Source organism: Pelecanus crispus, chromosome 4, assembly GCF_030463565.1.
Source record: "Pelecanus crispus isolate bPelCri1 chromosome 4, bPelCri1.pri, whole genome shotgun sequence".
Classification (NCBI taxonomy): Eukaryota; Metazoa; Chordata; class Aves; order Pelecaniformes; family Pelecanidae; genus Pelecanus; species Pelecanus crispus.
The window spans coordinates 56,063,057-56,076,406 of NC_134646.1; the positions used below are offsets into that span (position 1 = coordinate 56,063,057).

The 13,350-nt window shown below is 42.8% G+C and overlaps 1 protein-coding gene across 1 annotated transcript in view; it reads left to right on the forward strand.

The window, feature by feature from the left end:
• Positions 1–10,452, forward strand: part of KDR (kinase insert domain receptor) — a 30,879-nt gene extending 20,427 nt beyond the window's left edge. The window contains exons 22-30 of the mRNA XM_075708941.1: positions 1,089–1,189; positions 2,544–2,666; positions 2,803–2,914; positions 3,308–3,407; positions 3,524–3,629; positions 5,433–5,584; positions 9,072–9,168; positions 9,277–9,365; positions 10,233–10,452. Of these exons, the coding sequence (XP_075565056.1) occupies positions 1,089–1,189; positions 2,544–2,666; positions 2,803–2,914; positions 3,308–3,407; positions 3,524–3,629; positions 5,433–5,584; positions 9,072–9,168; positions 9,277–9,365; positions 10,233–10,452 (1,100 nt within the window). The remainder of the gene's footprint in view (positions 1–1,088; positions 1,190–2,543; positions 2,667–2,802; positions 2,915–3,307; positions 3,408–3,523; positions 3,630–5,432; positions 5,585–9,071; positions 9,169–9,276; positions 9,366–10,232) is intronic.
• Positions 10,453–13,350: the final 2,898 nt, after the last annotated feature.

Genomic DNA, 13,350 nt, shown 5'->3' on the forward strand with positions numbered 1-13,350 from the left:
TTGCCTTCCCTCTGTGCAGGTGGCCTGTCAGGAACAGGAAACCTGAATTATCCGCTCATTCAAAGCCTCCCCTGGATATATGTACCCTCTGCAGCGGTTTCACTGATGCATTTGCCATGTTCTCCTTTGGCAGAGGCAGCACAAAGTGCTCAGTGCTGCCAACATGTTTCAGAGACTGCTGATTTCAGCAAGTGGTGGGATCAGATTGGTCAGGAGGGAGGCCGTAGCTCAACTGCCTGTACTTCTACTAAAAGTCATTCAATGCAAAGAAAAACATCAGTATGTTAACAGGGAGGATGATCTTGTGGTTTCAATGCGATCCTAATAGGTAATGTCAGGCATGCACTTTATGCATTTCCACACCATTTTGGTCCTTTTTAGACCTCTCTGGTGTAACCACTGACCCTCTGAGCTGGGGTGTTATAAGAAGTGTGCAGACCTAAATCAGGCCTTGAGATGGTTTTAGCCACCAGTGTTGTAATTCTTGGTGGATTTCTTCTTAAAATCAAGAGCTGAGGAAAGTCATTGAGTTGTTTATTTCAGCAGGAACTAAATGCCTAGGTATCTTTTTTGGATACTTGAGTATGTTATTCCTCAAGGTCACTAGAGGATGAGCTTATGCTTATTCTAAATTAGCAGGGCTTTTTGCCAAATTCAAGTCTTTCTCCCGGTGGCATATTCTTCCCCTGTAAGGACTAGGTGCGGCCTCCCTCTCATCGTTTTCCAAATCCATCTTCTGAAACCACATTAAGTCTTTCGTGTCCTAGGAACTTGTGAGCTGAGTTTTGATTGTTTTTCTTTTGGGATTGTTTCTCTTTTGGGATTGTTTCGCAAATCTTTCCACTGATGGGAACTCTGGAAATAAGCAAGGAGGTCTGGGGTATAAGCCATCATCGCAAAGTTTATTTTACACAGGACTAGTTTGGTGTAAAATGGGTTGTTAGTGATAATTATACAGCCCAAAAAGGTCTCGGTTTGCTCTTCCAGTTCAATGTGGCATAAGGTTAAGATGGACTTTTGCCTAAGAAGCAGTTATGGGTGAAATCAGTGACAAAGGGCATGTTTGACTGTTGTCTGATTCTTTACAGCTGGTCCTGAAGACCTTTGCAAGAACCCTTTGACCATGGAGGACCTCATCTGTTATAGCTTCCAGGTGGCGAGGGGAATGGAGTTCTTGGCTTCACGCAAAGTAAGGAACTTCTCAGGAAGAGTGGCATGTTATTTATTTGACTGTAGGAAATAGTGCTGTAGGTCTATAGAAGGAAACAGCATGTTCATCGTTGGACTAGCAGTCATCTGCAACATTTTCTTTTTGCCCTAAGACATACCCGTATCATTAATACTACAGAGTGAAACAGCCCATGCATTTATTGACACAAATGTTAGTGATCTGTATAAGGTTTACGGGTCACCGACTCATAGAAGAATGATTAAATGGTTGGAGGAGGGGAGCTGTCTTATGAGAATGATTAAAGGAATTAGGGACAAATCCCTGGTAACCGGAGCTAAACTAGAGTAAAGGAGTTTGCTCTGAGGAGGTTGCCCGTAACTGGGATTGGAAGATCCCACTTGCGTGTGAGGAGACATGATGCTCACCTATGAAACTTCGTGGATGCCTCCATGGAGAATCTCTTGCCAAAGACACCCTGGCAATCAATAGCACCTCAGCGCCTCACTTGCATTTTGGCCTTCCAGAAGTGCTGTTCTGTGGTTTGATCCTGAATACATGTAGTACATGTTTGAAAGGACATAAATTCCAGCAAGAGCAAGGAATTGCCTGCAGCTGTATAGAAAAAAAAGTACTTAGAAATGGGAAAAGGCAATAGAAGCAGGGAGTATAACATTGCTCTAGAGTGCAGGCTAGGCGTTCAAGAGCAGACTTAAGAGTCTTTTCTAAAAATGTGCATTTGTCTACATTTTATACATTCTGGTTGGTGTGTATATGTAAAAGGATGTCTTTCCAGGATCTGTGTTTCTAGGCCATTCTAGAAGCAAATCTGCAGCCACTTTCAGAGCCTGGCTTGCTTTCTTCAAGCTATTGAGGCTTGAGTTTTGAAGTCTTTGGGTTGTTGGCTAAGCTGTCATTCTGCATAGGTAAAGGCATGGACTTTTCTGTTTGTAGTCAAGATTAATTTGTATTGGAATCAAATCGGCATTTTAGTGTGGTATGTTTTTCAGAGAGAGGGAGGAGTACATAGATTTGAGTGAACCTAAGTAAATCTAAAGGTAATCAGATCTGAACCTGTTTTGTGTCAGCTTCTTAGGATAATTAATTAGCTAACTTCAAAGGGCCTCTCTGCGTAGTGGGTAAACAGATGTATGTTTGGACTTTGGAACACAAGTCTCCCTGAGTCAAATCAGTTGTGACCATCAAAAAAGCACTTAAAATCAGTAACTGTTGATGCTGAGGTTTCTTTTTCTTAAAAGGTTTTAAGAATTATCTGGCCTTTGAGGGTAGGAGAGCACATATGTGAAAGAGATCAGCCCCGTGGACAGAGCTGTGACGACAGGCAGCATGTGAAGTTGTTTACTTCTCTTTGCAGTGCATCCACAGGGACCTGGCTGCTCGTAATATCCTCTTGTCAGACAATAACGTGGTCAAAATCTGTGATTTTGGCTTGGCTCGAGATATCTACAAAGACCCAGATTACGTCAGGAAAGGAGATGTAAGTTTTGGATTCTCTATTTGAGAGAGAATTAATATGATATCAGGACTTCTTTTTTTTTCACCTTAAATGGGTTTGTGGAAACTCAGTGTTTTGCTAAACTGTGATACCTTTTTGTTTATGGAAACGCTTTTAGGCCAGACTACCCCTAAAATGGATGGCACCAGAAACCATTTTTGATAGAGTATATACCATTCAGAGTGATGTATGGTCCTTTGGAGTTCTGCTGTGGGAAATATTTTCATTAGGTGAGTCACTTTAATTTTACTGAGCCATCTTAAACTTTAAACAACAGAATCTGAAGAAAACAGTCAAAGTGTTCTTGGATCATCTTTAGCATTTTTTTTTACTTCTTGAAAATTTCCTGTTTATTTTCTTCATTGAAATAAAATACTCAAATTTCCTTAAAAATGCAAATGTAGGAACATGGACTTGAAATGCTTCTTCACACAATTTCAGTATGTGATTATGTGCCTCATTTACTCAATCAGTTGCTGTTGCCATCATAAATATAAATTGTTTGCACATCCAAATATACTGAATTACCTTATTAACTCAGGCCATAGCGAATTATTTGTTTGAAAATTAATCCCAGAATTTAAGAGTCTAATGCATTAAAATTACCATTGCTCTCATTTTAGGTGCATCGCCATATCCTGGAGTGAAAATTGATGAGGAATTTTGCAGAAGACTGAAAGAAGGAACAAGAATGAGAGCACCAGACTATACAACACCAGAAATGTGAGGAACTGTTCTTCCACCTGCCCACATTTACCCCACAATAATAGCAGATGCTTGAGCAGGCAATAGGTTCTGTTTTCTTTATGCTGATATTTTAATGGGCTTTGTCCTTCTAGGTACCAAACAATGCTGGATTGCTGGCACGGAGATCCTAAGCAGAGACCAACTTTTTCAGAGCTGGTGGAGCACCTGGGGAATTTACTGCAAGCCAACGTCCGTCAGGTACATGAAATGTATTCTCTGGTTGCTAAAAGCACCAGCTGAACCCTGCCTGTCCCACCAACCACCATGAAATCCCATGGCTGGGTATCGTGCGCTGGAGCCGTAGGGGAGCCTGGGCTTCTTCCACTGCTCCTGTTACTGACCAGCAGCTGGGGCAACTGGCAGAGAAGAATGACCTGGGGGGGGAAAGATCACAGAGGTCTGTTGTGGTAACCAAAAGCCACCTTGCCCTGCCAGCAAGGGCTTCCCACGACATCACCACTGTGGTTACTTAGCTGTCTTGCTGAGGAGTTGTTGGCACAGGCTCAATTCCCTGCTCTGCCGCCAATTTCTCTGCGTACTGCAGAGGCATTTCGGCAGGTAGCTCCTGTTGATCTTACTGTGCCAAAGATGGATATCTTAGCATATGTGAGGATGTGGGATGCAGTGTCTTTAATGACTCTTCTGGAAGACAAGGATACAGGCATTTCACTGCCTGTCACCAGCTCCATGTGGATAAGAGTATTAAACTTGTCTAATGTACAGGCGTTGTGGTAAGACAGCCCACTGCTTCCAGGTGGGGTACAGCGGGCCTCCCTCCCTCCTGGGTTCTCCATCTTGCGGCTCCCTCTTCATGCACCACAAACGTGGACAAGGCCAGGGCAATAGATGTGAGCATTCAGATGAAGGAGGCTGGATTTTGCCACATTCTCTCCTATTAGGCTAGTTCTCCCTTTCTGACCTATTGGTAGTGATGGGAATTACCTGTCCTTCCGAAGTATTGTGTCTTCTGTGCCTACCAAAACTCAGAAAGGATAGAATTTGTTCACTTTCGTACAGGGCAGCTTGAATCTTACGTATCACAAAATCATAGGCTGGCTGAGGTTGGAAGGGACCTCTAGAGGTCATTGGTCCAACCCCCTCCTCAAGCACCTAGAGCCGGTTGCCCAGGACCATGTCCAGATGGTTTTTTAATACCTCTGAGGATGGAGACTCCACAGCCTCTCTGGGCAACCTGTGCCAGTGCTTGGTCACCCTCACAGTAAAAAACATGTTCCCTTCTATGTTCAGAACATACCGTATGTATATTTGCCCATAACCTAATATGGTTGGATTACTAATGATTTAGTCATAAACTGCAGTGTACTGTGACTATAAAAGACAAACACGATTTACTGTCTGATAACTAATACCTAATTATACATGTGTCCTATTGTAGTGCAAAAGGGATAAAAGCAAAAAAAATTAGAGAAAAGGGGGAATCTACAAAATTAGTTCTGACGTGATTATAAATAGGTACACAGTACTGAAGGATGCATAATCCATTTTTTCTCTTCATGCTTTAGAGCAGAAATGTAAACAAGTGGAAGAAATTTTTTAAAATGTTTTTTCATTTACTTCTTATACTTAATTTAGGCTTCATGATTCACATGCTGTAGTCCAACTCAATCTCACTTTCAGTTTAAGGTTATTTTTTTCCCTCAGGTTAATGTTCTTTGTGTCACTGCAATTCAAACATTACTAAGATTTAAATTTTTTACTTCAAAGACATAAAGAAAAAGTGCATTTTATGCATTATGTTATGGTATATCATATATAAATCTCTTTCTTTTATTGAAAACTACTTGGCAGTGGCTCTTACTAAGTTTCCCTCTTTTAATGAAGCTGCTCCTGTAAGGGTGGTATAATGCTCATAGTTTAATAAAACAACCAGGGTAGCTCTGTTGGACTGCTGCATTCTCCACGTATGTGTGTGTAGCTGTTTATGTCTGTGTATCTCTGTAGCCTTGTTTAATTTTTGTATTTTTTCACTGCATTCCACAGGATGGTAAAGACTACATTGTCCTTCCTTTGTCAGTATCGCTGAATATGGAAGAGGATTCAGGTCTCTCTCTCCCAACTTCACCTGCTTCCTGTAGGGAGGAAGAGGAAGTCTGTGATCCTAAATTCCATTATGACAACACAGCAGGAATTAGGTATTTTATATGGTGGACATCCTACTGGGGCCTCTGGGCAGGTTTTGTTCATGCTGGGGGCAGGGAAAATGAAAGGAAGAGGTTTCAGCTGCCTGGTCCATATTTAACCTCCTCCATAGGGATAAGAATGAATCTGTAGAGTTTTTGCAGGCAAAAACTAGTTTCTTACCTCCCCAAATGCTAGGGAATTTTTTTTGTTTTCTACCCTTTCAAGATTTGGTATTCTCGTTCAAAAAAATGCACGAATATTTGTTATTTAGTTTTTCAGAACCAGAACAAATACAAAGTTTTACCAATCCAATTCAGTTGTGTTCACACTCTTGTATTGCAGCTCCCTAAAATATTAATGGTAATAGATCTGTCATTAATAACCTCCCTGTCATTTACCCTCCTAAAGTGAAATGTTGGTAAATAGGTCATGAATTGATAGCCAAGGGGAATGCGACCTAAATAGTGTCATCACTGGATTTTGGCTACTGCTTGCTTCTAGTGGGCTGCTGGGGCATCCACGATGGACCAACAGTGGTAGATGCTGTTGGGTATTGTGGCAGAGGTGACTCCCCTGATGAGGAGTTTGTAGTAATGCAGTTAAGCAGGACTTATGTTGGACATTGTGAGGACCTCAGGCACAGGATGTAAGGGAGAAAGATATTTTCTCATCCAGTGATGTCCAAGATCAAATTCAGATGCTTAGATGCTGGGAGCCCTGAGGTGCTTGCTGCAATCTCAGAAGAAGCAGAAGGATAGGAGATGGATCCAGCCATCAGAGCAGAGACGGACCCAACCATCAGAGCAGCGATGGACTCTGCTGGCAGTTTTCATATGGTTTCCACAAAGTGGAGTTCTCTCCCTCACTGCTTATATTATATCCACCAAAGACAAAGTTCCTAATGATTTTGAGTACTGCGGGATCACATTTTTATGTGGTCCTGGAGAAGACTAGATAGGCACAGTGTATTTTGCACTTCATTTGAACTTACGGTCCTAGAGCTGAACTCTCAACCCCATGTTTTAGTAGTGGGGCAGTCCAAAATATAAATATTTAAAAGACAGAAAAGCATGATTTAACATTGAAAACATCACACCTATTTTCCACTTCTAATGCTTCCTATGTGGCTTTTCCCAGTCCCCACTTCCTGTTATGAACAGAAGTAAAAGCTCTCCATCAACCTTTTAAAGAGACTTTGAACCTCTTTTCTGTTGTCTTACAGTGTGACAGGGTTTGTGAGAAAGCACTTGTGGAAACCATGCTAGGAGAGGCAAAGTGGGGAGCTTCAGACATGTTCTGGGGCTTTATTCTTCTGTTCTGGTTTGTAGGCACAGATCTTGCTATACACATAGTGGAAAAGATCGATCTGTTCAGTAATGCTTTTTTCAGTCTTCACAAAAGTACTAACTGTGAGGAGAGGCTGATAAATACAATCTCTAAAAGCTGGAGGAGGAGAAGCAAGCACAGGGAAAACAGCGAATATTAAAGAATATTTAGATTGCTGAGGTAAATTAAAATCAGCAGGACCTCGTAACATCTGCTGTATTTGGCTTAGGAAATAGATACGCAATTTCTGAACCTTGAAAGATTGTCATTAAGGACAGTAGGTGAGGTAAAGATTTAAGAAAGTGTAAAGATAATGCCTGTTTTTAGAAAAAACAGAAAAGGAGTAACCCTGAAATCAGGTTAACTTGAATCCTAGGAATGATCCTGGAATAAACAATCAGATAAATAATGGTAAATGCCTACAGGAAAATGAAGTAACTAAAAATGGCCAGCATGAATTTGTCAAGAAAAAATCAAATCAAACCAATCCAAGTTTCCTTTTTTTTGAGAGAATAATTGGTTTGGTGGATAGCAGGGAAGATGGATTTTGATTTTCTGTAGGGCATTTTTGGCCCTTTTTTTTATGGGACTGTCTATTACAAAATGCAAACACGTGTCATGAAATACTGTCAGAACGTCAGTTGAGCCCTCACCGCCACCGGGCAGGAGTCGGACTCCACGTGTGGCCTCTCTCTGCCTGCACACTATTTCTCGTCCTGTTTGCACAGTAACTTGGCTTAACTGGGAGGATCTCATTCATTGTAGCCCGTGTAGGCTGGCTCTTGTCTGGGCTGAGCAGCGGCAGGACTCCCACACCTGGGAGGTCGTTCAGATCAAGAGGCTGGGATTCCCAGTCCTCACCACCCTGGTAACCGTAGTCCTGGCCATGCAGTTCTGTGCCTGTGTGGACAATTAAATGCAAGCACATGGGGAGCTTTCAGACTAAGAAGGCAAGTTGTGGAATGAACTTCTCATCATTCAAGGTCAGGTTGTCCAGGGGGGTAAGTGGGCTGGATTGTCCACTAGATGTTTTTGGTCCTGGCAGGGTTGGCTGGGAAGTGGATTAGATACCATTGCAGAGTAACAGGAGCAGAAGATACGGTCAGTGCAGAGATCTTGAAAGAACTGGTTTTGTTAAGTCTAGGAAGAGAAAATGGAGAGGGAACATAGTAACAGTTTTCAGTATATGAAAAGTTGCTCGAAAGAGGATGCTAATTAATTATTCTGTTTCCCCATAGGGGGATGAATTTTATTTGCAGCAAATATTTGGGTTTTATATTTGGGTTTTATATTTGAAAAACATTCTAAAGTGTGATTGAACACCTGAGCAGGCTACACAGGGAACTTGTAAAATCCCCACCAGTTTAAATAAATGTCTGTTGGAGATAGGCAGGACTCAGCATAGCTAGACTCAAAGCTGGGAACTGGGATGAATGATGCTCTCGATTGCCTCCAGCTTTGCATTTCATGTGGATGCAGTCACCTCTTCTAACTCCATGGCTTTTCCGTCGTTAGCTGTTAGGAACATAAATCGGGCCTGTTTAACTGGGACAACATCCATTCTATTCCATATCCACTTAGACAGAAAGCTGAGGCTAGCTGTTTTGTTTGCTGTATTAGTACCTTCATGAAAGTCAATTTTATTTTTTTGTCCAATATTTTTTATGGATGTCATCCTGACCAGAGGGCTTCTTTTGGAGAAGAGCCTTCAAAAGATGTAGCACTCTCTGTCCTGATCCCCATGGTTTAAGGGCGGCAGTCTGCTGAGTCTGCTGTTGTTGTCCTAGGTCCAGCCAGGGGTCTCAGAAGTGCAGTCCAAAGAAGAGACACATGTCTGTGCTCCAGGGCTCCTCTGTTTATTATACTTCTAAGTGAAGCTTGCAGGAAGTGAAGCCCTCCAGTGTAACTGAGGAAAGGAGCTATTTTCTCAAAGCCGTTTCTTAGAATTTGCTCAGAGATCAAGGTTGTCAGGAGCAGAAGGTCAGAAACATACCACTTTCTAAGCTGTTCATCCTTTTCAATAACTGGATATTTTGAGGTTTGCATAATATGTTTTGAAAAAAAGATTAACTTCTCTGTAGAGAGATAAAAGGATTCTGATATCATTGGGCTGTTTGCAGCCAAGTTGTGGATACTGGACACAAAACTTTTTTTGTTTTGTTTTCTTTTCAGTCAGTACCGACAAGGTAGCAAAAGAAAAAGCCGCCCTGTGAGTGTGAAAACATTTGAAGATGTCCCATTGGTAGCCACTGTAAAAGTTGTTCAGGAGGTGAGTTTGTCTGTTGTTTGTATGTCTTTTCCTTCTCTTGATGTCTTGTTTTGTAGTGTGTTTTTTTTTAATCCCTTTCCATTTAATGCATTTCTAACACGTTTGCAGGAAAACCAGACAGATAGTGGGATGGTTCTTGCATCTGAAGAGCTGAAGACATTGGAAGAGAGCGATAAACAAGTGAAAATACCCTTTAGGTAAGGCTCAGGCTGCGTGTAGGATTGAATATGACCTTTTGCTTGCAGTATGTCAGAAGACCGATTGGTTTGTAAAATTTTTAGAAGACAAAATCTTTTCTTACTGTATTTAAAAACACAAAGAAAAATTGTGCACTGTATGCCTGGTCATCTGCATTTGGTACCGGGAGAGGAGAGGTAACACAACTGTTGGAAGCATCAGCTAGCACCGCAGAAAGGACTTGTATTTATCAGCTGCAAAAGCATCAACCACCCCTCGAAGGAATTGAGCCAGTGCACACAATTGAGTGCATTTGTGAGGGCCTGTCTGCAATGACAAAGAGCTCTTTTTTTTTTCCTTTTTCTTTCTTTTTTTCTAAAGCTGACTCTTGAGTTTTCAGGATGTACCTGGGTGTATTTTCAGACCATTGTACAGGGGTTTCATTGTGCAGTTCACAGGAAGCACAGTGGCTTTCACGGAGCTGAAACCTCACGTATGCTCTCTGACAGCTTCTCAGGAATTACTTTTTTCAGGACAACTTCAGAGCAAACAAAGGTATACTGCAGTTACGATTGCACCACAGCTGAAATGTGTGAAGCCTCTCAAAATTTTCTCTCCATTTCACCTGCGGTTGCAATCTTAACTCCTTGTATTGTCATAAAATTAAATATCTTTTTCATGCGTTAATGAAGTTAGGGCATATGAAAAGGTCTCTCCTTATAATCAAATGCATGTTTAAAAAGGCTTGAAGCCAGTTTTGCTAAGTGCACCATTTTGCTTCGGTTGTTGCGGTGATGGAAAGCAGCTGCCGGCAGGAATCGCTCACCTGGCCTCCAGAAGACAGTCTCCACAGCTCGCTCAGTCCTGTTTCTGCTTGTTTTTCGCAGCACGCTGGTGCCTAGCAAGAGTAACGAGTCCGTCATGTCCGAAGCCTCCAACCAGACAAGTGGGTACCAGTCGGGGTACCACTCGGACGACATGGACACCACCGTCTACTCCAGCGAGGAGACCGAACTCTTGTGCGCCCAGGAGGCTTCGCCCCCGCTCTGCCGCGCGCACGGGCTCGCCTACGAAGGCGCCGCGCCGCTCGCTTCCCCGCCGCTCTAGGGCGAAGCCGGCGGCTCCGGGTCTCCCCGGGATGTGCCTTCCTTGTCTGGACTGGTGGTATTCAGGTTTGATGTGTAGGAAGACGGTGTCTGTGAGACTAGGAAAAGACGTTTATTTTTCCTGAAGAGGATGCAGAAGCATCTGGCAGCAAAACTGCGCTGTGCCGGGCTGCGGGGCGCTTTCCTCGAGAGACACTGGCGGCTGAGGGGGCAAAGTCCTGGCTGCGGTGTGTGGGTGCTGTGCCGACCTGATGGCAGAGGCAGTGTGGTGGCCTTTGGGACCCTGGTGACATGCCGGGCGCCTGCCCAATTCAGGCAGCGGCGAGGCGTTCAACTTAACTGTTTCTAGTTGTACGAAATAATGGCACAGCCCTGCTCTTTCTTTTTTTTTTTTTTTTTTTTTTTGTTTTTCCCCTTGCGGCTGGATTCCAGGAAGGAAACAGCACGGCACTGGCTTCTTGTTTCTCAGAGCTATCCCTTGCTTGCACCTCCACAAACAAAAAAAGGAACCTCCAGCTCAAGGCTCTGGCACTCACCAACAGCCTGAGACTAAACATAGGCTGGGCTAAATATAGGTGGGGGCGATGGTCTCTGTCCTTGGCGGAGAAAAAAAATTGCTGTACCAGACCTCATGAGCTGCATTTCCTTGGAAGACTTGCCTGGTGAGGTTGGTTAGTAGGGAGGAGGCAGAGCGTTGAGCCAAGGGATGGGACACGGGTGCTGGGGGGGGCATGCATCCCCTCTGGGGGTGGCCTTGGGGTGGCTCTGCCCCCCCGTCCTCCCAGGCACCCTTGGCCCATGCCAGGCACCTACCTGGGCTCGTCTGAAACGGCTGCAGAAAATGCATCCTGCTTTGAATCGCCACTGGGGCAGCCTCTACAACAGGTAGAAAGGGCAATGTAATCTACCTTAGGACTGTAGGGAGCCCTGTGGTCCTGTTGGGGTATCCTAAGGGCACCCTGCCTTCTCATCTCATCCCCCCTCCCTCAGATGTAGGTCTGTCTCCTTTACTTTGCAAACTCCAAGTCTGTTTGCACCGCCAGATATCTTGATTTATGTAGTCTTGGGAATCCGTGACTGGTTTCATGGCAGCTCTGATCTTCGAGTGGTGAGATTGTGACTATATGTTGGACAACTTCTTACCTGTGCTCTTGTAGTCCCAGAACTCTATTGATATACACAATGCAGGCTACAAGATTTTAAAATGTAAAGCTATTTCTACTGAGTTCTTTTTTGTATTTTTATAGTGGGGTTTTTTTTGTTTGTACTTACTATAATGTCAAATGCTGGGAACCATGAATATAAGGCATATACAGTATTTATAGCCTCTTTATGTAGAAATAAATGTAATATATTAAAATATAAATATATATATTATATCATGGATATTGTACTGTTCACATTTTGTACCGGTGTTCTGTAGCATTACAAGAGTCACAAAATTTTTAATAGCTAAAACTTTTCACTTCATTAAAAGGGACTGGAAATTTAGAGGTGGGGGCTATGAGTAGATCTGTTTGCTTTTCTTGCATGTATTTTCTTATGTCCTGTCTATTGACAGGGAAGTTTATCAAGTGCTACTTACTTCAAGTGCCAGTTAATCAATCTAGTTATTTATACCATTGTACAGGTCTATGAACATTTCTGTGGGTACCTGTAGTAAAGAAACTTCAGTGCCTTTTAGCAGTTGGCATGAAGTGCCTTTAGAGGAGTGGTCGGAGGAATAGACTGTTTGTACAGACTGAATCTCCTTTGAAAGGATTTATTATGTTCAGTTAGGGAATGGTTGATCTAATTGTATTGCGGCTTTTGCTTGGGGAGTAGCAGTTTCCCTTAAAGCCTTATTCATTTTTTCCCACTTGTGTTTCTTCCATCTCACTTCTTACAGCTGAAAAGTCCCTGCTCTTGTGTAGCAATGTCTTCCTTTATTTTAAATCTGTACTTAAAGCTCCCACCTTTTCACTCTGTTGTCCACTTTTTGACCTCCTCTTCTGCACTGTGTACACCTTTGGACTCAGTGCAAGGCTGGCCACTATTGGGGTATCAGGACTCAAAGAATCATAACAGCTTGTACTAAAAAAAGTGCAAGGGAATTTAAACCACGAAGTTTAGACTTTAATTCACTTCTCTTTATTGTGGTTTGAAATGAGACCTTCGTAGGCTACTGCATAGTGACAGCACTTGTCTATGAAGTGGGAAATCTTAATGCTAAACTCTCCTCAGGATGAATATGGGACTAATACCTTCTACACACTATATGCATGCCCCAGCTACCAGCCTGTGGGGTGTCAAGTGTCAAATGTTTCTCCATTCCTCTCCCTGAATCTAAAGCATTTTACACCCAGAAAATAAGGAGCTGGGAGGTCTGGTAGAAAAATAAGGGAGAGACTTCCTAGATCTGCTGTAAGGGCTTCTAGGAAGGACTTGCATTTTCATGTATGTATTTGACATTTATCTTGCTTCCCAGGCAAGAGTCTAGCCAGCAGAGTATGCTCAACAGACAATGCTACATTCTTTAACGTCTCCCCTCCCCAATATTTTTCAATATCTTTAATGAAAGTGTTCTTCTATGTGTTATTATACGATGGACATAAAATACTGATGCTGGCAGAAGCTTGATGGGTACTCTGCTGAGTGATGTGTTGGAGAGTCCTGGCAGAGAGGTGGAGATGGAGATCTGTTATTGATGGCCATCTGCCCTAGATCTGGAGCTCCCCAAGGATTGGGATGTTCAATTTAGACATCTAAATTTTGTAGTTTTCTTTCCTCTCCAGCCTGGTGTAATACACAGTATGCACCACATACACAGTCAGAGCTTCCCTGTGTGTTTGCAGTACCTCTAAAAAACCCATCATAATGCAGATTGATGAAGTTGCAATATAGCCATTTCAGCTAATGA